This window comes from Epinephelus moara, chromosome 2 (assembly GCF_006386435.1).
Source record: "Epinephelus moara isolate mb chromosome 2, YSFRI_EMoa_1.0, whole genome shotgun sequence".
Classification (NCBI taxonomy): Eukaryota; Metazoa; Chordata; class Actinopteri; order Perciformes; family Serranidae; genus Epinephelus; species Epinephelus moara.
In genome coordinates, this window is record NC_065507.1 from 23,038,784 (window position 1) to 23,062,158 (window position 23,375).

General features: G+C 43.3%; 2 protein-coding genes across 40 annotated transcripts in view; both read left to right on the forward strand.

Moving 5' to 3' along the window:
• The window catches only part of LOC126398131 (plasminogen-like), a 192,159-nt gene that overhangs the window by 12,329 nt on the left and 156,455 nt on the right, over positions 1-23,375 (forward strand). The window lies entirely within an intron of this gene.
• LOC126398453 (plasminogen-like) lies at positions 237-12,301 on the forward strand. Its single transcript, XM_050057812.1, has 7 exons — positions 237-405; positions 983-1,097; positions 3,839-3,913; positions 4,007-4,147; positions 4,782-4,888; positions 10,772-10,914; positions 11,445-12,301. The coding sequence occupies exons 1-7, from the start codon at positions 252-254 to the stop codon at positions 11,604-11,606; spliced, it is 897 nt and encodes a 298-aa protein (XP_049913769.1). The 5' UTR covers positions 237-251; the 3' UTR covers positions 11,607-12,301.

Consider the following 23,375-nt stretch of genomic DNA (forward strand, 5'->3'; position numbering starts at 1 on the left):
CAGTTTCAAAATCAGTAGCCATGTTGGTTGTTTACGAAATGCATTCACTCCGTTCCTTGTCCCTCCTATTCTGATGACGTGCCCGCCCCAAAGTAATAAATGGTTGTGATTGGCCCGGTAAGCTTTAACCGATGCCAGAATGCGCCTTAATGATTGCATGGCCAGACTGATCTGCGGAGCGAAATCGAATATGAGCTCGCGAGATTAGGATGGTTTCACCAGGCTAGTAATGAACACATTAATGTTAAACTATGGTAAATCATTGTTTTTGTTTTGAGTTCATTGACTCCCTCTTTGTATGTCACTGTCAGAGCTGCAGAAACCCAGACAATGATGCGAGCGGACCGTGGTGCTTCACTACCAGCACTAACAAAAGATGGGACTACTGTCACATCCCAAACTGTGGTATGTGAAACCTATTTGTATGTAGAGGATTACAATCGATCATTGAGCTTTTTAATCACCTGTGTGCTGTCCTGAGTGAAATCTCCCCCTTTTTCTTAAAGGGGCATGCTTCCTCAGGGAGATTTCTTTTCCATCTACAGCAGCTTCATGCGTTATTTTTCAAGTTGTTTGAGATGATAGAATGCCTAAAAATCTGTACATGATTTGGGAAAAACATGCTAGTTGCAACGGGAAAAAAATGATCCCGTAGAGCCTTTGTCTGATTTTGTATCTAATGTCCAATCCACACATGTACTGCAAACCTGGAATTATGGAAGAGCGGTATTTGAAAACACAAATGACCAAATCAGTTGGATTTTGTTTAACATGGCTTCAGGTCAAACTTTACAACTTGCTCCTATCTAATGTTAAGAGTCTAATAATAGAATAATTTTTTTGTCCATCTAACTGTTTTTTTTTATCATGTGTCAGCATTATCCTCACAGGCTGCTTGCCATGGCTGTAAACCTTAACTCTTGTTAAATGACACAAATTTAAACAAATTCGATGTTTGTGTTTCACATCTTTTTCCTTTTAGTTGATTCGAAATGTGGGACGCCAGTCACCAAACCAAAGCGTTGTTTTGGTCGGATTGTGGGAGGCTGCGTGTCTAAACCTCACTCGTGGCCCTGGCAAATCAGTCTCCGGACCACGTGAGTAGAACAACGGACTTGCAACATTTGCAAAATATGATTAAAGTATAAGTGATATTGGGTTTCTTAAAAGATGATGCCCCACTTTGTACCTCTAATGCCTAGGTCTTCAATATTGGGTCCAGGACCCCCAGGGGGTCCACAGGGTTACAGGGTTTTGTTTTTTTTTTTTTTCAAAAATCAAAATAGGTCTGAAAATATACATGAACATGAATCCAACATATTTTACCTTTTGCAACAACTTATCTTTGTGAAAGTGGAGTTTCCTCCCTCACCTACCTGAAAAGCAAATACAGCTTAAGACTGCAGCCTGAGGCTGATATGGCCTTCTGCCTGACATCCACCTGCACGATTTAATATGCAATGCAATTTATTCTACATACTGTATGTAGGAAGGGGGTCCCTGCTCCATCTTTCTTTCAGCTAAGGGGTCCTTAGCCTAAAAAATGTTGAAGGCCCCTGCTCTAATGTATACAGTGGGGTAACCATCAGAAGTAACCATCAGTTTCTCTAGAAGATAATTAACCAGCAATTTTTGGGAAACCCAAACAGTCACAACATGGGAAAAAGGTTAAATTTTTTTTAAAATTATTATTATGAAAGCAGCTATGTGGAACTTTACGTTTTCGTTGATTATAGCGCCTCTTTGGTCGAAGCGGTATGACACCCACAGCCTGGTGTCGTAAAATTCCGACTGCAGCCGGCATTCGGCTTCATTCGTAAAATCTCGACTGCAACCGGCAATTACCGCATGCATTTTTTTTTGGAGAGCGAGAGGAAAATCATAAATGTTCTGGTGTAGCTCTGAATTTCTTATAAACTGAGCACAACTGCCTGCTGTATATTTGTGTTCATGGTCACAGTCACAGATAATTTTGTGGCGTTTGTTGTAACGTTACTAGACAAAAGCGGTTCACATCAGCTAACGTTACATTTAGCTTGCTTATAACTTCCATGTCGTCATATAATGAAGTGAAACAACGTCTAACAAGTTGCGGTATATTCTCTAAATAAAAACAAAAATTACATACCTGTCAATTAGGAAAAGGGCTAACTCGGGATCAGTTTTAAAACCTTTCAAATCTCTCAGCTCTCTCCACTTGGTGAATGCCCGACCGAGGTTTACACGTGTTTGGGCTCGAGCTCGATCACTGTCCCGTTTAGCCTTCTTCTGTTCTTCTGTTCTTTTTCTTTTAGATGGTGCTCCTTCTTTGTCCGCCATGACATCGAAAGTACAACCAAGTCCTTATAGATACATCTGGTAAAACTGTTATGTGTTCAACAATGCCCGTTGTGTACGGCTTACTCGAGGAACACTCTGTAAACACGGCTCCTTCTTCTTCTCTCAATTTATTGGCGGATCGCAAACAACTTCCAGGTGCATACCACCACCTACTGTACAAGAGTGTGCAATGTGTCCGAAATCATTCACTACTCCCTACTACATGTCATTTAGCCTGTTTCTTAAATCCTACTCGTAAACATGGCTCTTTCTTCTTCTGTGGTTTAATGGCTGCAGGCCACTGGGGGCGTGCAGACTTACTTCCGCCTCCGGGTGCCGTATTCTGGTTTGCTGACTTCCACTGTGTCCGACCCGACCGAGGCCACGCTAAATAGCCATGTAGAGAAAGGCTTTTTTGTTGCTGTTGGGTTCAAATAAATATGCAGATCTTCAAGGTGGGGGGGGGTTTATACGAACTAGGGACAGTTTTATAAATGGTAAAAAGTTCCGCACAGCTGCTTTAAGCAGATGAAATATTTTTTATATCCAGATAGTCTGAAGAGTATTTTGGGGAACTTGGAAATACCTTCTGAATAGCAGTAGACCTAAATGTTTTTAAATGACCTTCTGGGATTTTCATACATTGCTGGTTAATTATGTTTTAGAAAAACAAGTGAAAACCCCATATGAAAGTTTTTTTTTTTTTTTTAAAAATGCCATTTTTTGAAAGAATATGACTATGGAAAAATGTTATATAATTTGCAAAATAAAACCCAAATTTTACTGAACATGACCCTCTTTTATTGTCAGTGTCAGAATCCGAAAAAATGGACCATGCACCAAGATTACCGAACCCATCGATGGGACAACTTTCAAAGTGTTACAGTTAGATAATTTTGCCAAAGGAAGATTGTGGGTTTTATTTTTTAGTGGGGGTGAAAAAACATAAGGTGGCTATCATGGCAGAAAAACTTTATATCACTGCCTTGAAATAAAAAAAATAAAATAGAAAAAAGTATTGAATATTATTGAAAGAAATACATAATATGTGTAAAGAAAATAATATGTTTTTTACTGTTTTTCTTTGGTTGTAAAATTGGAGAAACTATATATTAAAGGTCTAGTGTGTAATATTTAGTGGCATCTTATGGTAATGTCGTAAACTGAAACATGTCACATGTGCCAAGTGTGCAGGAGAACTACAGCTGACACTGTAAACATGAAAATGCAAATGGCCCTATCTAGAGCCAGTGTTTGGTTTGTCCGTTCTGGGCTACTGTAGAACATCATGTGGAGGAAGACCTCCTCTGTTTGTTAATAAACGGCTCATTCTGACATTACAAAAACCCTAAATCCTACACCCTGGACCTTTAACAGTGGATGCTGGCTGATATGTTACAATATTTTAATTGTTATCTTATTTTATTCATACATTTTTTTTTATTATTATTTAAATGGGTCATATTATGTTTCTTTTCTCTTTTACTTAACTACATTTCTGTGTGTCTCTTTCTACCAGTGAGGGATCTCATTTATGTGGAGGAAGTCTGATTCACCCTCAGTGGGTCCTTACTGCTGAACACTGCCTGGAGCAGTCAGTGAGATGATTAAAAAAACAAAAAATCTAAAATCCAGCTAACCTCTGTACAGCTTGTGTGTAGATTTATAAACATGTTGTGTACTGTAGGTCTGAGGACCCTTCATACTACAAGGTATTCCTGGGTATCCACAGAAAGTCAGGCAATGAGCCATCGCGACAGGAAAGGAACGTGGAGACACTGATATTCGAACCCAACAACGCTGACATTGCTCTGCTCAAACTGCAGAGGTAAAAACTGGACTGATCATCCTACTGTCACCACTGGTTCAAATATTAATAATCATAGTGGTTCTGATGCAACTATCCTTCCTTAACTCACTATTGCTACTCAGTGGTGGAAAGTCACCAAGTAATTTTACTCAGGTACTGTATTTGCACTTTACTGGAGTATTTCCATTTGCAGATACTCTGAACTTCTACTCCACTACATCTCAGTGGCACTTATTGTACTTTTTACTGCACTACACGTATCTGATAACTTTATCTAATTGGTACTTTTCAGATTCAGATTAACAATACAGAATTGATCAACAAATTAAATATTATTATGTTACCCAGAAGTACATAACCATCACTATGTAACGTAATGAAAATAAGCTCCACCTTTAGCAGCTGCACCAACAGCATGGTGTACACATTATTGCATCAATATCATAATCCAATAATACAATATACATTTATCTGAAATGGGCCCTACTACATAATGATGATTTGCCTGTACATGCTTACACGTGTGTACTTTTATTTAAGTAACAGTTTGAATGCATAACTTTTACTCATAACTGAGTATATCTACACTGTGGTATTGGTATTTTTAAGATCTGAGTACTTCTTCCACCACTGGTGTTTTGTGTGTTTTCAGCCCTGCAATAATAAACGACAAAGTCCTAACAGTTTGTCTGCCAGAGCAGGACTACATTGTTCCCACTAGAACTGAGTGTTATGTCACCGGATGGGGTCGAACCCAAGGTACAGTACGTTGTGTGTGTCTGTGTCTTGTACTATCATTGTGAGGACCAATTTAGGACATGCTGGCCAGCCCTCACTTCTCAAATGTTTTCAGAAACATATGTTAGTGTTCTGTTTAGCTGTAAGATGAGAAAGTTGGTCTGGCTGGTGGGCATGCTTGGTTCTTCTGTGCAGTGTGTCCCTCTCTGCATGTCGATCTGGAGTCTTATCCGACCCCAACATCATGTGCAATATTATTCTTCAATATCATGATCACTTGTCAAAGTAGTGCAATATCATTTTTCTCAGTCATGTGTAATACTACTTCTCATTGTTATATCATATTCAATATAATATTGATTATCAGGTTTGTTTTTTTCCACCATTTAGTTTATTTTAGTAACTCTTGTGCTTATCTCATACTCCTATTGTTACTCTTTTAGGCACTGTTTTTTGCTTCTGCTCCTTGAAAACACTTCTGTCTTGTATATTTGTATATTTTGCCAGGTACTTGATACGCTATTGTTCAAAAACTTCCCCTGACCAGGGGAACCCACGGGTTGTCTGGTTGGTACTGGTTGTGAATAGTCAAAATTGTACTCGTATTCGCACTCGTCGTCCTCAGCTTATCCGGGTCCGGATCGCGGGGGCAGCAGCCTCAGCAAAGAAGCCCAGACAGCCCTCTCCCCAGCCACTTCTGTCAGCTCTTCCCAGGGAACCCCGAGGCATTCCTAGGCCAGCCAGGCGATGTAATCCCTCCAGCGTGTCCTGGGGCGGCCCTGAGGTCCCCACCTGGTTGGACATGCCCGAAACACCTCCTAAGGGAAGCGTCCGGAAGGCATCCTTACCAAATGCCCGAACCACCTCAACTGGCTCCTCTCGATGTAGAGGAGCAGCGGCTCTACTCCGAATCCCTCCCAGATATCCGAGCTCCTCTCCCTATCTCTAAGGCTGAGCCCAGCCACCCTGTGCAGCAAACTCATTTCGGCCGCTTGTACTCGCGATTTTGTTCTTTCGGTCACTACCCAGAGCTCGTGACCATAGGTGAGGGTTGGAACGTAGATCGACCGGTAAATCGAGAGCTTCGCTTTCTGACTAAGCTCCCTTTTTCACCACAACGGACCGTTTAAGCGCCTGCATCACTGCTGGCGCCGCCCCAGTCCGCCTGTCATTCTCCCACTCCATCCTACCCTCACTCGTGAACAAGATCCCGAGATACTTAAACTCCACCACCTGAGGCAGGACCTCCCCCGCGACCTGGAGTGGGCAATCCACCCTTTTCCGGCTGAGGACCATGGCCTCAGACTTGGAGGTGCTGATTCTTATCCCAGCCGCTTCACACTCAGCTGCGAACCGTCCCAGCAAGAGCTGGAGGTCACTGTTCGATGGAGCTAGGAGGACCATGTCATCCGCAAAAAGCAGGGATGAGATCCTTCCGTCACCAAACCTGACACCCTCCGCCACTCGGCTGCGCCTAGAAATTCTGTCCATGAAAGTTATGAACAGAACCGGTGACAAAGGGCAGCCCTGGCGGAGTCCAACTCTCACCGGGAACAGGTCCGACTTACTGCCGGCCACGCAAACCAGACTCGCACTCCTTTGGTATAGGGACTGGATGGCCCTTAGCAAGGGGCCACCAACCCCATACTCCCGGAGCACCCCCCACAGGATTCCCCTGGGGACACGGTCGTAAGCCTTCTCCAAATCCACAAAACACATGTGGACTGGTTGGGTGAACTCCCATGCCCCCTCCAGCACTCTGGCGAGGGTAAAGAGCTGGTTCACGGTTCCGCGTCTGGAAGGAAAACCACATTGCTCCTCTTCAATCTGAGGTTCAACTATTGACCGGACCCTCTTCTCCAGCACCCTGGAGTAGACCTTACTGGGTAGGCTGAGGAGTGTGATCCCCCTGTAGTTGGAACACACCCTCTGGTCCCCTTTCTTGAAGATGGGGACCACCACCCCAGTCTGCCACTCCAGAGGCACTGCCTCCGATGTCCACGCAATGTTGCAGAGGCGTGTCAACCAGGACAGCCCTACAACATCCAGAGCCTTGAGATATCCAGGGTGAATCTCATCCACCCCCAGGGCTCCACCGCTGCGGAGTTGCTTCAATATCTTGGTGACCTCTGCCCCAGAAATTGGACGACCCATCCCCGAGACCACCGGCTCTGTTTCCTCACTGGAATACGTGTTGGTGGGATTGAGGAGCTCCTCAAAGTATTCCTACCACCGCCTGACAATGTCCCCAGTTGACATCAGCAGCTTCCCGCCCCCACTGTGAACAATGTGAGCAAGTTGCCGCCTTCCCCCACTGAGGTGCCAGACAGTTTGCCAGAACCTCTTTGGAGCCGATCAATAGTCTTTCTCCATGGCCTCACTGAACTCCTCACACGCCCGAGTTTTTGCCTCTGCAACTGCCGCTGATGCGCTCTGCTTGACCCGCCGGTACCCGTCAGCTGCCTCCGGAGACCCACAGACCAACCATGCCCTGTAGGCCTCCTTCTTCAGCCTGACAGCTCCCCTCACCTCTGGTGTCCACCAGCGGGTTTGGGGATTACCGCCACGACTGGCCCCAGCGGCCTTGCGGCTACAGCTCGCAACAGCCGCCTTGACAATGGCAGAGCGGAATAAGGCCCATTCGGACTCAATGTCCCCCTCCGCCCTTGGGACGCGGTCGAAGCTCTCCCGGAGGTGGGAGTTGAAGATCATTTTGACCGGTTCTTCCGCCAGGTGTTCCCAGCAGACCCTCACTGCTCGTTTGGGCCTGCCAGGTCTGCGCGGCGTCCTCCCCTGCATCTGATCCAACTCACCACCAGGTGGTGATCAGTTGATAGCTCTGCTCCTCTCTTCACTCGAGTGTCCAGAACATATGGCCGCAGGTCAAATGATATGACTACAAAGTCAATCATTCACCTGCGACCTAGGCTGTCCTGGTGCCATGTGCAGCGATGAACATCCTTATGTTCGAACATGGTGTTAGTTATGGCCAAACTGCGACCCGCACAGAAGTTGAATAACTGAACACCACTCGGATTCAGATCAGGCAGGCCGTTCCTCCCAATCACACCTCTCCAGGTCCTACTGTCATTGCCCACGTGAGCATTGAAGTCCCCCAGCAGAACAATGGAGTCCCCCAAAAAGGGCGGGTACTCTGAACTGCTGTTCGCCACATAAGCGTGGTGGTGGTTAAAATTGTGGTAACTATAATTAGTGTTACTGTAATTTAAAGAATTCTCTGGCACAAGAATTTTCTTCTGGATGAACAAAGTTCTACTGAACTGAATTGAATACAAAGTTAAAGGGCCAGTGTGTAATATTTGGCATGGTTTATTGTCAAATCTGAATCTGAATATTCTATCCATTAATATGTTTATACAAGTGTATAATCGCTATAAAATAAAATTTGTTTGGTTTTCGTAGCCTTATAATTATGCTTTTATATATATACTATATATATATGTAGCAAGGGCCTTGCCTTAGAGAGGTCGCCATCTTGCGCCGCCATGTATGTACAGCAGCCCGAGCGGACAATCCAGCCAGGCAGAGAATGCGTTTCGCGTGTATAAATAAACCAACGAAGACAGCGGAAGGAAGGAAGAAGGAGGAGGAAACAGTAGAGAGTGTTAGTAGTTTGTCGTAGTGAAAAGTTTTTTCAGTTATAAAGTTTGCGAATGGACCACACTTACCACGCCACAGGAGAGAATGAACCTGAACCGTCATCTGCGAGAAAAAGAAGACGCAACGTCACTCCTTGTGATGCACTCTCTGCGGCGCTTTTCCTCCTGATGATATATCTCCCCAACAATGGTAGCACCGAATCCCATTCTGTGCAGCAAAATGGGAGCGGAGGATTCAGCCTCTCGTCTCGCCCGCTCAGCGTCCAACACATGGAGTTCCTCATCTGTATGTTCCGGCTCAAACAGGTATGGCTCTGGATCTGTCTGCTACAAGAAACTCTTCAAAATCGCGTTCAAAGTCGTCCATTGCAGCTACTATAGTCCTGAGATATTGCTCGGCTAAATAAACAGTGTAGAATCAGAAAAGTCAAGGTCCCGAGCCGTGCCAGAAAGCTCGCGACCTCGCTCTTCTCTTCTCAAACAGACTTTCTTTGTCTTCCATTAGATATCAAAAACTCAAATACTCAGAGGTCAAAAAATCACTGGAGACACGTAGAATCAGATGCAACTGAGTTTAATGTGCTCGCAGGCAACAAACACATCACAACTCAATGAGCCAAGCTCCGGAGCAAGACTGAAATTTCTTTGTTTGCGCTCGCTCTTTTATCGTAGAATTTCTGCTGAGTCATCTCTTTTCCTTAAACTTTTCCACTGGGCGCTGATCATAAAGGTGTCACATTTCTGCTGAGTTTTAGTCCTTCCCACCATATCGGTGTCACATTTCAGCTGACTCAGCACTTTTTTACTCCTTCCCCCTCTAGGGTCATATCAGGACAAACTGCAATTCCCCTAACTTTCCACTAGTGTTTTCTGAACCCATCCTCATGCTATTTTTAGAACTGATTCACAGTGAGTCCTAGGTGCTTCTCCACCACAATGCTTAAGTGCTCAATGAGTGTGTGTGTGTCATAAGAATACATGAAATATTAAACCAGTGTGTAATTTGTCAGTTGCACAGATTATATTGCTTCAACACGTATCTTTTAAAGGTCAGTTTAAAGGTACAGTACGAACACTATAGTAAATATTACACTACAACAGCTGAGCTCTGTTTACCGGCTACGTCTGTGCCTGCTCACCAGTGTATCCCTCCGCAGATCACAGCGCAGGACGTACTGAAAATTTTAGTCTTATGTCAATAACAGACAATAGGATAGCAGTAACGTTACTCCTATGTACCCTGCTGATTGGATTCAGTACAGCTAAAACCACCGTTTATTACTGAATAGTACAGGATACTGTTGGCCGTAACCACGCCAAAACAACCAACAAACAAGAACTCCAACTGTGCACTGCTGCTCTCTCCTCCAGCTCGCTCATACACACACCAGCACGCACACTCACACAGCCCTCGTCCCCGTCACACTCGCACACCGCCCCCCTACCTATACTCATTCAATCCCAAACATGCCATAAACTCACAGAACATTGACATTATAACAGAACATTGTAGCGACCCAGTGGTGAGTGTGGTAAGCTGTCAGTCAGTGTGCGGGCTAGAGATTGGTGGAGCAGAGAGGGGAGGGCTGCCCTGCTGGGTACTGTAAGTGAGTATGTGTGTATGAAGTGTGTATGTTACGCTAGAAGAGTCAGAGTTTGGGACAGAGTCTTTTACGTGCTACCCCCTGGAGTGTTACTGGAGTTTTTGGAGTGCTCAAATAAACGGGCCTTTTTCCCAAACGCTACTCTGGTCTCCTGCTAGTGAGTGATTCATTACAATATCGTAACATGGTTTAGATTTCTAAATAAATATTCACCTTGTCGCTAGATAGACCTACACCTGAAAAACTTGTGTCTGCGCAAGGCTTTTGGTCCTACAAGGCCACCGTCATTTACCCGACGGGAGGGGTGAGCAAGTGAGCCCTGCAATCTAGAATTTGACCACTGATGTCACTGTTTTCAACCCATTTTACACACTGGCCCTTTAAAATAAAAAAAAACAAAAAACAAACAAACAAAAAAAAAAAAACAGGATTTTTCTCCAAAATCAAGGTAAAAGCTCTGGAGACTCTTTAGGTTGCTCTTTAAGTTTTTTTTAAAGGTAAAGTTTCAAAGGTGATTGAAAAAGACAAGAATTATCAATTGTAAAAGCCCAATAAGTAGAAATGATTCCTTATTCAAGCCAAAGTTAACACATTTTATTACATTTGTTGCTTTTTCAATTAAGAATACCCCAGATAGTCTAAAACTATAAACTGGATAACTATGTTGAGGTGTGTTGCAGGTACGGGAGGTGAAGGTGTCCTGAAGGAAACTGGGGTTTCTGTGATCGAGAACAAGATCTGTAATCGTCCATCGTACATGAACGGCTTAATCAGGGACCATGAAATGTGTGGAATCAACGAGGGAGGAATGGATGCCTGCCAGGTATGAAAAACTACAAAAACTGGGGACCATCTTTGAAAACTACATAGTGCTGTGTTTTGCTGTTGACCATGGTCTCTTTTGTGATACAGTAGCATTTTATTCAGTGTTAGGACATTACAGACCTGGAAAATAAAACATTACTTTTATTAAAATCTAATTATTATGAAGTAAAATCATTCAGCCACATTGTTCAGTACAACTGCCCATTATGTTACTTCACTGGACTAAACTGTCCGAGCAAGTGGCTTCTTGTTCTAATGGACTCACAGAGCGCAGCACTTCATTAACTACATGTTATTGTAATCAACTGCAATGATTGCCAAAGGTGTAATATAAGACCCAGTGTATATGATTTTAGATATAAATCTTGACTTGTCTGTACATATTTTACCTACATCTGTTAGTGAATATACATTTTCCATATCTCTGTCACTTGCAGTTCTGTGATCTAAGACTTTTCTTCCTTCATACTTCACTGGTGTTCTTTTCCAGTCTAGTTTTGGACTGAAAACTATTTGTTCTCCTTGCAGGGTGACAGCGGTGGTCCTCTGGTGTGTAAAATCCAGAACAGTTACATCCTGCAGGGTGTGACTTCAAGGGGTATTGGATGCGCCATTGTTTCGAGACCTGGCGTCTACACTCGAGTCTCCACGTTTGTCAACTGGATCAACAAAACTATTGAAGACAATTAAAAACTACCCACCTTAAAATAATCCAGTAGCTTCAGTCGCAGAAAGTGAGTTTTCATTGTGCTCTTTGAAGATACTTTATCATGCATGTACCGTTCTGCTCCAACATGACTACTTCAGTTTGTTTTCAGGTCTTGTCTGATGTCAACAGATGTTTTGTTTCTTCTGGTGTATTCACAATAAGCCAACCATGTTGCTGGTTTTGGCATGTAAAGGTGTCTCTCTGTAAGAGCTGAAAAATAAAATTGAATACAAATGAAATGGAGGAGTCATGATTTATAGAAAATGTATGTAAAAATACTTCCTTGGTTTTAGCTGAGGTCAAAGAGCAAGGAGTGGCTGAGTGAATGTGTTGCCTGGAAGAGGAGAGGGGAGAGAGGCAAGCTGCAGGAGGAGGGTGTATTTTTCCTCCCTTTTTTTAATTTGAGGGAATTCTTCCTAACCCAGCTTTAAACAGAGCATATCCTTCTGTTGAGCTACTTCAATGTTTATTTTCATGAGTGAACATGAGTCAGTGAAAGCGTCAGCATGAACTCAAAGTAGCGCTGTAAAAGACTCTCGTGTCAGTTTTCTGGTGATGTTTCACACATGAACAGACTGCAACCATGTTACCATGTTGCCTACTCATATTGTTGCCTTTGTGTTTTTTAATTTGAGTTTCTTTCTGTTTTGTGTGTTCAAGTAAAGTTTGAAAATCACAGTGGAGTTTGTGCATATTTTTGCATGAGTGAATTAACAGAGACCGAATGCTTCTGAAAGTCCATTAAAGGAAAATGATTGTATTTTTCAATCTGATTTTTCTCATAAGTGTGACTGTCCTGACTCTGAATCCTAATAACTTTGCACATTTCACCGCTGTTGTAGGGATGAAGGAAACGTGACTGTGGCCAAGCACTGTGTATCGCTACAGCCAACATGAAACAAGTACAAGTCTTGCATTTAAAATGTCACTTGGGTAGAAGTCCAAAAGTGTGTGCGTGGGTGTTTATGACAACAAAGCAATCTTTACTTTCAGGTGACAGTATGAGAAACCGGTTACTTATTTTATTTATCTTCAAAGTTCAGTGAAGGCGTTGAACTTGCACATCAAGTATTATTGGAGCTCAGTCAAAAAATGTTGAGGGGTGGAGTACACCTGCACAGATCGCCAGGCTATCGCAGGGCTGATACATAGAGACAGACACCCATTAACACTCTCATTCACAAGTATGGGCAATTCAATGTCACCAATTAACTTGCATGTCTCTGGACTGTGGGATGAAGCCAGAGAATCCATAGCAAACTCATGCTGACGTAGGGAGAAGGGCCCAGCCGACTGATACGGTGTGATATGATATGATATGATAATGACACGATACGATATGATACGATACGATGTGACACGATACGATGTGATACGATACGATGTGATACGATACGATGTGATACGATACGATATGATGTGATATGATATGATATTTAAGCAATATCACACGAGAGGGAGTGATGTTATACTCGTATATCGTCACGGCTGTGATTCGGTCATAGGCATGAGGCCGCAGGCCGAGTGCCGAAGACACTCGGCCTGCACAATTATTGCCTTTCAATAATAGTCCAGAGGAATAAGAAGCATACACCATAAAAATTTTAAAAACACTTAGGCTACTACACATCACAGTATTGCACATCAGCGACTCATGTATTGAGAATAACACCAGCACACAACAGACTACCATAAGCAAATCACAACACAACCCCTAAGCATCAAGCGACATTATCTAAAATCTTAACTGAGGTTGGCACAAATGAATTTTTAAAACAGTTCAGTTTAAATTTGGGCATCCTGTATCATCTGCCTGAAGGTAAAAGCTCGTACTCAACATGGAGAATGTGAGAAAAGGCAGACAGTATTGTCTGTGCTTGTCTGAGAACAGATTGCTCACACACTGTCTGGAGGGATTTGTGTTCCTTCCTCTCCATGACTTTGATGGCTGTCTGACGAGCAGTCAGATTCCCAAACCATGCTGACATACCATACCTGACCAAGTCTCCAGAACAGCCAGATAAAATAAAAGCATGATCTTCTGATTCACCCCAAACACCCGAAATCTTCTTAAGAAATAAAGCCTTTGCTGTAGCTGACGCTGTCAACATGGACCCTCCAGCTAAGGCTACTGTCCAGGTAGATGCCAAGGTACTTTTAGGAGCACATCTGATTTGTTTGTTTGTCATGTATGATGTCTGGACTGTGATCCTCCACTAACCTGTGGTCTAAAAACATCTCCTCAGTTTTCCTGGTGTTTAAAACCAGATGGCAATCACACCAGAGACTGGTGTGTTCAAACCTGGAATCCTCCTGCTATGAAGTGACAGTGTTGACCACAACAACACAGTGCAGTTTAAGAGGTGCTCAAAGGTGTTTTTTGTTGCCTGTGGACAGAGCCCGGCTTGCTGTTTCCCCCTACTTTCCTTCCTTCTTTTTTATGCTAAGCTAAGCTAACCAGCTTCTTATGTACTGCAGAAGAGAGTGGTATCAGTCCTCTCTAATCTTATTATTATCTGAAAGTGAGTAAGTGTGTGTCCAAAATGTCTAACTATTCCTTTAAGAACTGGAGACTGTTGATTCCTCAGGGTTTAAATGTTGGACATTGGCTGTTTATGAGTGTTGAGGCATGTGTGCTTAAATGACATATTTTATGATCTAACTTTGCTTTAAAGTCACTGGGTCTCATTCATGAAACGTGAGCAGAAGGAATTTGTGTGTAAACTGTTCTCAGACGGAAATTTACGTGCATGTCTGCATTCATCAATATTTTAGTAGCTCCGATCTTTTCGTAGCTACTAACAAAATCTACTCCTGCTCCTGACCACTCGTAGTGCTTGTGTAAATTTAGTAAAGCACATAAATATTGCTTGTCACTACTGGAAATTACAACTTTAATTCGTATTGCGCTCTGTTATATACACAATACACAGATGCCTTTGAAACACGTAGCTAATCTAAACATGACAAAATATTAAAAATATAACACATTTAGTTAAATTAGTTGGCAATTAGCAGGTTTAAGATCCAGATTAGGTTCATGATTGTGAATTATCTATGTAAATCGACTCAGTAGATTACACGTTCTTTCTACTTGTAGAATGATAATAATAAAAATATCCGTAAGGACAGCCGGATCACAGCCTCTCCGGCCTCGGTGCCTGGGTTCAACAGGGGCAGCAGGAGCAGCAGGTGGTGGAGCCACGAAGGAGCACGCGCCAGCTGAAAGAATTATTTGAGACAACACTTTTTTTTTTTTTTTTGTGGCTTTTTGATCATTTGAGTGAATAAATCTGATTTGAAAAATGTTTAATTTACGTTGTATAAAACAGAGCTTTAGGCTATTAAGATTCAAATAATTTGAAGACGATGCATACAAAACTGCTGTAGGCTATATGTTATCCGTATCATTTGTTAAAATAAATGTTAAATAGCTCTACATTCCGACAGCCATCACTGATTTAGAGTTTATCCATTACGCACAAAACATCTCTGGTTTCCCGTTCCCACTTCATTCAAAACCCCACAAATGAATCTTCTGTTTGTTTGGTGACCGCTGTATTTTTTGTGTCTGTGCTTATGCGTTTCTTTGCCTCCAGTTTCATGTCAAACCATTTATGCTTCACCTCTGACATGGTTCTTTGTACCATGGAGACAACATTAACAGCATCTGTTACCTCCCTCCAGGCCTTCGCTTTGCCTGTCCCTGTCACACCACTACTAACTGAAGAAAATAAAATGTTTTTTCTTAAGTCCACTTCACCCAAAATTATTTCAATCTCTGCTTCGGAAAATTTCTTTATTCTTTCTCTCTCTTTCTTTCTTTGCGCCATGACTGACAGGTCGACTGGATGCACCTACACCTCCTTATATGGTGGTCATTGGCTATTCATGGGCGGGGATTTATGCTAATTGCTGATTACCGGGAGCGCACTGTCACATTACGATGGATTGGCATTCATGATCATGCACACGTGTTTACGATCAAATCTGAGTTTCTCGCGGCGTTCCTGAATCCGGGATAGGTTTTTAGTAGAGTAGACTTTTATGTGCAAATCTACACACAGATTTACTAACGTTTCATGAATGAGACCCAATGTGTGGATTTTTACAGAAAAGTGAAACGACCTCAGTAAACATTACTAGCCCCTTTTACACTGCCAGATTTTCCGGGAATGTTGGGCTGTTTTGCCAGCAAGCTGCGAGCGTTTAGACACACAGAGTTAGTTATTAGGGTAAATGTGGAAGTAAGATGTAAAAGTATCATCCTTAAGATTAACAGTGTTAAGTCTCCACTGTCAGGACTGATTTATTGACACTTTAAGTTTTATGTCTCTAGCCACACTGGCATGGTCAGATATTATTATACTGCCTATGGCACAAGACAAAACTGAGTGCAATTTGGATGTGGGTAAAAAAAACAAAAACAATTCTTGTCTGACATCCATGAGGTGGAGAAAAAAAATGTAAACTTGTTAGAGGGATGAAGACTTCTCCAAACATCGTCAATACCAGATCCTCACAAATAGCACGAAGGGCATTTGCCTGTGGAGAGGGGGCCACAGTGCTGTGTGAGAACCTATCTATGAGTGGATTTAACATACAATTAAAATCACCACCCACAATTATTGTATCAGCTGTCATTCCTGCAAGGTCCAAAAACATTTTAGTAAGAAAATCCACTGGGTGAGCCGGTGGAAAATAAACGTTCATTATTACAGTATCTTGCCCTTGTAAACTACCTTTAATTACAACATAACGGCCATTCTTATCTTTAATACAATTAACAAATTTAAAAGGCAGAGTCCGTCTAATAAGTACAGCAACACCCCTACTTCTGGTTGTTCATGAGGAAAAGAATACTTGTCCAAATATTCCTTGTTGTAACTTCAAATGTTCTTTGTCATCAAGATGAGTTTCTTGCACCAGAGCAATATCTATATTTTCTTTTTTCAAGAAGGACAGTATTTTCCTATGTTTCACAGGATTATGAATCCCTCATATATTCCAAGTACAAACCCTAAGTTTACTTGTCATTAATTTGAATACTTAATGTAGACATAGAGCTGGAAATGACCTGTCACACTCCAAAACAAAACACAGAAAAACATAATACCTGAGCTGTATACAAGCATCGAAACTAAAACAAAATACACATAATTCAAAGGAACATGAGGGAAAGTCCCTACTGAACATGCAGGGAATCTCCGTCTCTCTCCCATCCACGGCAAAAATCCGACGGATCGCCCAAGCGCTATACTCACACCTAACCATAGAAATAACACAGGCTCCATCTCGCGTACGGCAAGGACATAACTCCATCTGGCGAATTGCTAAGAAATAATGATACAAAAAAAAGAAGGGAAATTAACAACAATGAATGCTAGGATAACTCAAGTACTCACGTAACCTCTGTCGTCATGGTTCCAGTCCAATGATCAGAGTTTAACATACAAAAAGAAGACTTTCCAATGTTGGTGTTTATGCTGCTCCAGAAAGTTTAACCAAGTGTGTCCGCAAAAGCTGCACCTGCCTCCGGCGTACCAAACCTCTTCTCTGTCCCGTTATCAGTCACCTTCAGTGTTGCGGGGTACATCAGTGCATAGTCAATACTCATCTTCCTCAGCCGGTCTTTCACCTCATCAAAGGCCTTGTGTTTCTTGACCACTGACGCTAAATTATCGTCAAAGAAAGAAATCCGTGGTCCAGTACAAGCGGGCTGGGCTGGATCTGCTCCGAGGCGGCGGGCTGCATTCATAACACGTTGCTTGTCAGTGAAGTTGTGAAACTTCATAATGATGGGTCTGGGGCATTGTTTGGGACGGGGTTTTGGTGCTAGGGAGCGGTGTGCGTGGTCCAACTTGATCCTTCCATTTTTGGTTGTAATTTTAAGATAGCTGTTTAACCACTTTTCCATGAAGTTCACAGGATCCGGTCCCTCTGTATCTTCAGGTAGCCTGGTCAGGCATACATTGCATCTGCGACCACAGTTTTCCAAGTCATCCATGTGTTCAAACATGTCACTCATTTGTTTCTCCAGATTTGTCACTTTCGACAGCAAAGACTCCGTTGTATCCTCCACACCCGCAATTCTGCCCTCCGCCTCGCCAACACGGATCCCCAGTGCCTGTATTTGGGTGGTTTGGTTCCTTGTAGCAGCAAGCACTGTGTCAACTTTAGTATCGATAACTTTTGTCATGCTGTTGGTTATTCTGTCCATTGCTTGGAGAATGCTTGGATCGATGCTACTAGCGCTGCTTGCATCTTCATCATCAGTCGCTTCCATGGCGTTAGCATCTTTATTCTGCTCCTCGTTTTTGCTAGCAGGCTTACTAGTGGTTGCCTTTTTCCCTTTGGGTCTGGTCATAGTGTCGGGTATTTTTGAAAAGTAACTATCAAGAGTCATTCTAGAGTCACTTCCGCTGAAAAGTCTGGTACTTTCGCAGGGGGAATGTGTGATATTTACAGATAACTGAACATGTGTCACCGGAGCTCTATGAAGCACGGTGTTCCCTCTACGACGCCATCTTGTCCCCTTTTCAATCACATCTTTATTGACTATATCTTTTTGTCTGATGTTCTCTCTCTGATATCCACTACCTCCCTCAAAAAGCCTTGCATGGTTTAGTTCACTGCAAAGTGGTGTTTTGTTTTCTATTGCAAATGAGAAAGAAGAAATGTTGAATATTTTGCTCGTAGAATCATCCATCCGTCCGTCCATCCGTCCATCCGTCCATCCGTCCATCCATCCATCCATCCATCCATTTTCTAACTGCTTATCCTCTTGAGGGCCGCGGGGGGGCTGGAGCCTATCCCAGCTGTCATTGGGCGAGAGGCAGGGTACACCCTGGACAGGTCGCCAGACTATCGGAGGGCTGACACATAGAGACAGACAACCATTTACACTCACATTCATGCCTACGGACAATTTAGAGTCACCAATTAACCTATCCCCAACCTGCATGTCTTTGGACTGTGGGAGGAAGCCGGAGTACCCGGAGAAAACCCACACTGACACGGGGAGAACATGCAAACTCCGCACAGAAGGGCTCCCGCACCTGGGCTTGAACCAGGAACCCTCTTGCTGTGAGGCGACGGTGCTAAGCACCACACCACCGTGCCACCCTCGTAGAATTATCACACTGCCAAATTTTTCTAATGTCATCTCTTATCATCTCAATCAATCAATCAATTTTATTTATAAAGCCCAGTATCACAAATCACAATTTGCCTCAAAGGGCTTTATAGCATACGACATCCCTCTGTCCCACTGTCACAGCGGATAAGGAAAAACTCCCCCAAAAAACCCTTTAACGGGCACAGCGGATAAGGAAAAACTCCCCCAAAAAACCCTTTAACGGGGAAAAAAAATGGTAGAAACCTCCGGAAGAGCAACTGAGGAGGGATCCCTCCTCCAGGACGGACAGACGTGCAATAGATGTCGTACAGAACAGATCAACATAATAAATTAATAGTAATCCGCATGACACAATGAGACAGAAAGAGAGACAGAGAGAGATGCAGGACAGACGGTAACAGTAATAGCTTACAACAACATTAATGAAAGTAATAATATTATAATTATGATTCTGGCTACTGTAGTACAATATGTTGAAAGTATATATTAATATCTGATAGTATACATATGTGACAATAATCATATGTGTATAATAACAGTAGAAGTATGACTAATGATAACAGCAGAAGCAGGAGGCATCTGGCAGGACCACGGCAGCACTACAACCACACACGTCACACTATCCAGGCACCGCTGGGATATAAGTTAACCTGCGAGACAGTGGAGCACAAAAGCTCTGGAGAAGAAGCCGAGTTAGTGACATGCAGTATGGCCGAGTTAGCAAGATGCAGTAACAGGACATGAGAGAGAGAGAGAGAGAGAGAGAGAGAGAGAGAGAGAGAGAGAGAGAGAGAGAGAGAGAGAAGGAGCTCGGTGTATTATCGGAGGTCCCCCGGCAGACTAGGCCCAAGTCAGCCTAACTAGGGGCCGGTACAAGACAAGCCTGAGCCAGCCCTAACTATAAGCTTTATCAAAGAGGAAAGTCTTAAGTCTAGTCTTAAATGTGGAGACGGTGTCTGCCTCCCAGACCACAACAGGAAGATGATTCCACAGGAGAGGAGCCTGATAGCTGAAGGCTCTGGCTTCTGATCTACTTTTGGAGACTTTAGGGACCATGCATAACCTTGCATTCTCAGAGCGCAGTGTTCTGGTGGGATAATATGGCACTATGAGCTCTCTAAGATATGACGGAGCTTGACCATTTAGAGCTTTATAAGTTAACAGTAGGATTTTCAATTAAATTCTGGATTTTACAGGGAGCCAGTGCAGAGAAGCTAAAACAGGAGAAATATGATCTTGTTTCTTAGTTCCTGTTAGTACATGTGCCGCTGCATTCTGAATTAGCCGGAGAGGTTTTAAAGACTTATTAGAGCTACCTGATAATAGAGAGTTAGGGTAATCCAGCCTAGAGGTAACAAAAGCGAGGACCAATTTTTCTGCATCTTTTCAGGTCAGGATAGGCCTAATTTTCGCAATATTACGCAGATGAAAAAATGCAGTCCATCAGGTTTGTTTTAAATGAGAATTAAAAAACAAATCTTTCTTCTTACGGTAGTGCTAGAGGCCAGAGCAATGCCATCTAGAAAAACTATGTCATCAGATAAAAAGTCTCTGAGTTGTTTGGGGCCAAGAACAATAACTTCAGTTTTGTCTGAATTTAACATCAGGAAATTGGTGCTCATCCAGGTTTTTATGTCTTTAAGGCAATTATGAAGTTTAGTTAATTGATTACTTCTGGCTTCATCGATAAATACAACTGTGTATCATCCGCATAACAATGGAAATTTACAGAGTGATTTCTAATGATATTACCTAAGGGAAGCATATATAGAGTAAACAGGATTGGTCCGAGCACAGAACCTTGCGGAACTCCAAAGCAAACTTTAGTACGTAAGGATGATTCATCATGAGCATGAACAAACTGAAAACGATCAGATAAATAAGATTTAAACCAGCTTAGTGCAGAACCTTTTAGGCCAATTAAGTGTTCCAGTCTCTGTTGCAGAATTTGATGGTCAATTATGTCAATGCTACTGTACTTAACTTTTGGCCTTACCAGTTGTACAGCATTTCGGAACGTTGCTCCAGTGTTGAGTGTGTGCATGTGAAAGAGGATATGTGTGTGTTCATTTGTAGCTAGGGATGAGAACATGAGGTCTTGTTAATAGCCACCTGTGTCTTTGTTTTGTATAAAGTGTAAACTGATATAAAGCTTGTAAGAGAGAGACAAGAGATAAGATACACCTTTATTGATCCCACAATTGAGAAATTCCAGTGTTACAGCAGTCAAGGGGAAAGAGTCAGATTAAAGATTTCAGTATTTAAAAACTTAAAAAACTAGGCATGCAAAAAAAAAAGGTACAAAAATACAAGAAACAGCAATAACTAATAATAGTAATAATAATAAGTGGATAAAAAGTGAGCAATGGATTAAAGTGAACATATTTAGTGCAAAGTGAATATTGTATGTGCAAATAAACAACAACATGGGGGACAGCAATGCTCATAGTGGTGTTTATAAAGTGTGCATAGTGTCCCTCAAGTGTCCATGGTGCAGTTTACTGTGAGCAGTGCTGGTTATGGAGCCTGGCAGCAGCAGGCAGGAAGGACCTGTGATAGCGTTCCATCACACACTTTGGGTGAATCAGTCTATCGCTGAAGGAGCTCTCCAGAGCTTTTATCTCCTCCTGCAGGGTCATTAGTCCTCAGAGATGACAGCTTGGCTGTCATCCTTCTTTCTCCCACCACCTGCACAGAGTCCAGAGAGCATCCCAGGACAGAGCTGGCCTTCTTGATCAGCTTGTCCAGTTCTTCCTATCTGCAGCCGAGATGCTGCTGCCCCAGCAGACCACTCCGTAAAAGATGGCTGATGCCACCACAGTGTCAAAGAAGGTCTTCAGGAGCACCCCCTGCACTCCAAAAGACCTGAGCCGCCTCAGCAGGTAGAGTCTGCTTTGGCCTTTTCTGTATAGTGCTTTTATGTGATTAGTCCAGTCCAGTTTATTGTTAAGATGAACAACCAGGTACTTACAAGATGTCACCATCTCAATGTCCTTTCCCTGAATGTTCACTGGTGTTGGGGGGAGGAGTCTGTGTCTGCGGAAATCCACCACCAGCTCTTTGGTTTTCCCCGCGTTGATCTGAAGGTGGTTCCTCAGGCACCAGTCCACAAAGTCCCGGTTCAGTTCACTGTACTCCCTGTCTCCATCTGTGATGAGGCCGACTATGGCAGAGTCATCGGAGAACTTCTGCAGATGACAGGTGGGGGTGTCATATGAAAAGTCTGCAGTGTAGAGGGTGTAGAGGAACGGTGATTAGCCACCCCTATGTGCTCCAGTTTGTCCCTTAGAAGTGCAGGCTGTATGGTGTTGAAAGCGCTGGAGAAGTCAAAGAATATGATTCTCACAGAGCTTCCAGGCTTCTCCAGGTGAGAAAGAGCTCTATGCAGGAGGAAGATGACAGCGTCGTCTGTAATGCATGATGTCAGTCTGTCAATGTCTTCCCCATGGGAATCGCTGAGTACCTCCCACACAGTGGTCTCAAAGCAGTCCTTCAGGGCCTCCTCGGCCTCCTCAGACCACCTCTTCACAGTGCGGGTGGTTGCTGGTTCTCTCTGCACCAGAGGTCTGTAGACAGGCAGAAGATGAACCAGGTTGTGATCAGCTTTTCCCAGGGGGGGCAGCGGGGATGAGTGGTATGCCTCCTTGGTGTTGACATAAAATAAATCCAGTGTTTTATTGTCTCTGGTGTGGCAGGAAACATACTGGGTGAAGGTGGGCAGGGTGGTGGAAGAACAAGCGTGGTTGAAGTCCCCAGAGATCAGAAGGAGGGCCTGAGGGTGCTGTGTTTGCAGCCTACTTGTAACAGAGTGGAGAATGTCACAAGCAGACTCAGCCTTTGCAGACAGGGGGACATACACTGCTACCATAATGATATGAGAAAACTCCCTGGGTAGGTAATATGGTCTCATGCCAAAAGCCAGCAGCTCAATGTCCCTGCAGCAATGCTGTTCCTTGATAGTGATGTGCCCAGAGTTACACCATCTATTAGGGATGCACCGAATATTCGGTAACCGAATATATTCGGCCGAATATTGGAAAAAACACACATTCGGTATTCGGTGGAATAAGTTAAAAGCAAGGCCGAATAATAGCGGCGCGGTTTTGATAACGCAATCAAACAGCTTGCAGTGACGGGCGGATTAAAATGTTGGCAGTGTGGCGATCCATCCGTCACCACACTCGCATTTGCGACTAAAAATAGTTTTGAGCGAGCAAAATAGGCTTAAATCATTCAGCACGCTGTGCGAGCAGCGTACAGATTTCAAACACCAGCAGAAACGAAAGGCGAATCCCACCGATTGTGGGTTGAACGGGAGTCACAGACACAGACAGTAATGTATTCCTGTCAAATACGGCGGCCATCGGCTTACCGGCGCGGAGAAGTCTGCTCCAATAATATCCTCTTCTTGGTGTGTGGACTGCCCAGAAGTACCTGAACGGCCGAGCCAGCCGAACACAGGTATGTGACGTGTCAGAGGAGAAACAAGCCGTTCACAGCCCACAAACCTCACCGCACTTTAGGGACTGTTCTTTACTTATGAAGGGACTGTCAGGGGAGGAGGGTGGCTGGTTGATTCTTATTTTATTTATTTGTTTTATTTTGATCCCCC

Excerpts from the sequence above, each read along its gene's own strand:
- LOC126398453 (XM_050057812.1), top strand. The coding sequence starts at position 252 with ATGGTAAATCATTGTTTTTGTTTTGAGTTCATTGACTCCCTCTTTGTA. Across the intron at positions 406-982 it reads CTGTCACATCCCAAACTGTG|TTGATTCGAAATGTGGGACG; the intron begins GTATGTGAAACC and ends TTTTCCTTTTAG. Across the intron at positions 4,148-4,781 it reads GCTCTGCTCAAACTGCAGAG|CCCTGCAATAATAAACGACA; the intron begins GTAAAAACTGGA and ends GTGTGTTTTCAG.